The sequence below is a fragment of the Triticum aestivum genome, chromosome 2A (genome assembly GCF_018294505.1).
Source record: "Triticum aestivum cultivar Chinese Spring chromosome 2A, IWGSC CS RefSeq v2.1, whole genome shotgun sequence".
Classification (NCBI taxonomy): Eukaryota; Viridiplantae; Streptophyta; class Magnoliopsida; order Poales; family Poaceae; genus Triticum; species Triticum aestivum.
Genome location: NC_057797.1, coordinates 748,422,243 through 748,425,851, shown reverse-complemented (window position 1 = coordinate 748,425,851; position 3,609 = coordinate 748,422,243). Strand labels below are relative to the sequence as shown.

The window sequence follows — 3,609 nt, the reverse complement described above, 5'->3', positions numbered from 1 at the left end:
ACCTACGTACGCGCACGCCCACCTCCTCCGCGCGCACCGCAGGACGCGCAGATATTTCTCCATTGCTCCGGCAGAAATGTTTTCTCCGGCCGGCTACATCATAAACGTAAACGGAGTACGGTACTTGGCCCTGATTGAAGTGTTCGCTCGCCAACTTTATTTCCCTGTACTGCTGTCTGTCTGTGCGCGTACCACTACAGTAATATAAGTCGCATTAATTTGCTTGTGGTAAGTTGAGTCAGGACGTACATAGCGCGCACTGGTGGTACCCGGCAGAAGATAACTCAGCCATTTAGATTGTTCACGTACGGTTGCTGCAGATTAATCATCCATTCAATTCAGCTCAAGTACGTACGTCAAGGTCATGTAAAGCAGGGCCGTAACAATGTTAAGGACATGTTTGGTTTGCAGCCTGAGGTTGCCACACTTTTTTAGCTACATGGTTGGTGTGTCATCATAGGCTGCGTTTTTCGTTAAATCTTGTCGCGGTTGCATGTCATTATAGGCTGCTTCTTTGTTAAATCTTGTCGCAGTTGTGATGGCCACTTTATTCGCCACACTTTGTATGGGCAGCCGACGTTTGCCTAAAGTTAGTTGTGACAAAGTTAGTCATGAACCAAACACATGCCCTAGTATTCATTTCTTAAGGCAGTCTCTTCGTACAAATCATCGCCCCTAGCTAATTGTGCTCCAAATTTAATGAGCTCAGATGATAAAGCGTACACAACACACTACTTGAGTACTGTACACACAGTCACACACACACAAGACACAAGACACGACACACGTATGCATACATCCAAGAGCGCTAGCTGCAATTATCAGGCGTGGCCCATAATAAGGAAAACAAGCGACCGATCTTAATCAAGAGTCAATTAAGTACCAAACTAATCAACAAAGCACTAGACAACACGCATTAGCCTTTCAGCGTACAGCAGCGTGATGCCAAGCCCTACCACTGGCAAGATAGATACTGGCAGTGTACCGCACAGTGCCAGTATCTCGTGTAATTAAAACCACCGATAGATCCTTGCTATTGCTGTCCAGCCATGCCCGGCACCGCGCGCCAGCCAATGCTGGCTGCAAACCTCCCTCTCGCAATCCAATCCAAGCCATGAAGCCAAACTAATCAACCCGATTAATTAATTAATTAACCAAGCAAATGCAAAAACCTCAAGGAAAAGGCTCACACACTAGCTAGCTAGCCAGCCAGCCCAGCATGCATGCTAGCCCGTAGTATGATCGGCCGTGGACGAATGCGCCGGCCGAACGAGCTTGGTACGTAGCTGGACGTAAGTGTGCACCGACCGATGGATGGACGGACGGACGGAGGGAGAGAGGATCACATGAGGAGGCTCCTGATGACGGCGGCCTGCTCGGCGGTGACGGCGTCGGAGGCGAGCAGCGCGGCGAGCGTCTCGCTCAGGTCGTCCACCTCCCGGTGCAGGCTCCGGATGTAGCTGCACGTCTCCTGAAGCACCCTCGCCGCCGAACCCTGCAACAACAGAAGCCCGCCAAGTCTCAGTGACTCCATGCATGCACGTCGCCATCAGCTGGCTGTTCATGGAAAATCAGCTAGATACTCACCCTGTGAGCTCCATTGCGGGCTTGGGACTCCGGGAGCAGCGCCTGCAGCTTGGAGAGCAGCTCGGAGATCTGCTCCTCCGAGATCGACGGCGAGCTCCCGGTGCGCCGCGTGCGTGACCTCCGGCTGCTCGACGACATGCTCGACTCGACGGCTCGCTCACGAGTCACAGCCCGCAGTGGGTAGCGTATGCACGTACGTGTCGAGCTGTAGCTGAGGCCTGGGAGTGCCCACACGCAGCTTGCAGGTGTAGGATATAGCTTAGCTAGGCAGATGGTAGCTAGCAGTTGTGGGGCGAGTGTGGCTTGCCTTTTGGTGCAGGTGAGTGGCAGCTGCAGCCGAGGCGAGAGCTATATATAACGGGCGCGGCCGGTCCGAGAACTAGCTAGCTACCAGTACCAGGGCGAAGAAGATGAGGAAGCCAGCGGCTTAGCGAGGCAGGAGGCGAGAGGGAGGGGAGGAGAGGGGTGAGAGCTCTAGTTAGAAAGCGAGGGCTGTGAATGGGTGACAGGGAGAGACGACGTGGTGAGCCATGAAGAGCGGCAGCACCACTCTACTACCACTACCAGTGGTACTGAGTGGTAGCATTCAGTGACAGTTGCAGCCGAGGTGAGTACTATAGCACTAGTAGACGTGGCGGAGCGGCTCAATTGCTGCTGCTGTGGTGCGCTGGGCGTGGGCTTGGGCCGTGGGACGTAGCACGTACGAGATCGATCGGGTAAATGCTTGTTTATTTGTTTGTTTCCTTCTTAGTTTAGTTGTGTGGCCTGTGGATTTTGTCTGCACTGTGTGCGGCGGGGTTTGGTTTACACATGGGGGGAGTGTGGGGGTCTCTCTAGATCTGCATGCTACATGCTGAGCACACATGCAAGGGCATCGTCCCTGGATAGATTAAGCAATCGTCACTGTCTCCTAGTGCATAATCATATGGAGTATATTGATTTAACTATATATCAACAGACAAGCTTTCGTTTGTGAATGTAAATTGGATTTTACGGTGCATCTGTGTCGAAGTTGACTGCTTTTTAAGTCACAACCGATTGGGAAAGTGAAAACCTTAGTTTGGTGAAAAAGTACAAAACTTACAAGGTTCCATCGTACTTCCTCTGTAAACTAATATAAGACCATTTAGATCACTAGACCAAACTTTTACTGCCTCCGGTTCTTATTACTCCCTCTCTCTCAGTTTACAAGGCGTGTGCGTACCTCTAGATCGTCAATTTGACTAACCTAATAGAAGTCATATATTACAAAAAACATACAATTGTAAACTTCAGATGTTCTATTTTCAAACGGTATAATTTTTGTATTATATAGTTTATATTACGGTGATAAGATTGACAACTTAGGGGTACGCGCACGCTTTATAAACTGAAACGGAGGGAGTACTTGTCACAGCTTTAGTTAAACTTTGTACTAATGTTGTGCTAAAGCTGTGACAAGTAAAAAATTAAAAAGGAGGAAGACTCCTGGCTATTAATGTGACAAGTAATATGGATTGAAGAGAGTAGTATTGTTCTAGTCGTTTGGAACTTAATAATATCTCTGTTGATTTAGAACTGGCAAAACAAAGAAGAAACATATAGCTCCTGTAAATCTCTAGACTTGATGTACTTCTGTTATGCTTTTAATGGAAAGGGGTAGCCCGGTTGGAAAACAAAAAGAGAAACAGATATAGGCATTGTTATAAACAGCGACCAACAAGCAGGGCCTTCCTTAGAAATGTGTTCTTAAACAGTGTGCTAACCAACAAACATAGCCTTACTTGAAAACATGTCTGCGTGCTTCTGAATTAGTGCCATGACTGCAGGAGTTCAAAGACTGTTGGCATATCATTTGCCTGCTGCTAGTAGCTGGTGAACAAGGCCTACACAACTCGCTCGTGCAGGGAACATCTAGGGACGCTGGAAGATTCGCGTAGGGTTGTCCCAAGCTGTGCGTGGGGGAGAAGGACTGAACGAGAGCCAGAATATACAAACACACTGTGTGGAGCCGGAGATGCCGATTGGTCACTGCACGGCGCC

At 49.1% G+C, this 3,609-nt stretch overlaps 1 protein-coding gene across 1 annotated transcript; it reads right to left on the bottom strand.

Annotated features, from left to right (window-relative positions):
* Nucleotides 1-609: 609 nt before the first annotated feature.
* On the bottom strand, nt 610-2,221 carry LOC123186393 (transcription factor ILI1). The gene is made up of 2 exons (XM_044598168.1): nt 1,588-2,221; nt 610-1,495 (listed from the first exon to the last, which is right to left on the bottom strand). The coding sequence occupies exons 1-2, from the start codon at nt 1,723-1,725 to the stop codon at nt 1,343-1,345; spliced, it is 291 nt and encodes a 96-aa protein (XP_044454103.1). The 5' UTR covers nt 1,726-2,221; the 3' UTR covers nt 610-1,342.
* Between the last annotated feature and the right edge of the window lie 1,388 nt (nt 2,222-3,609).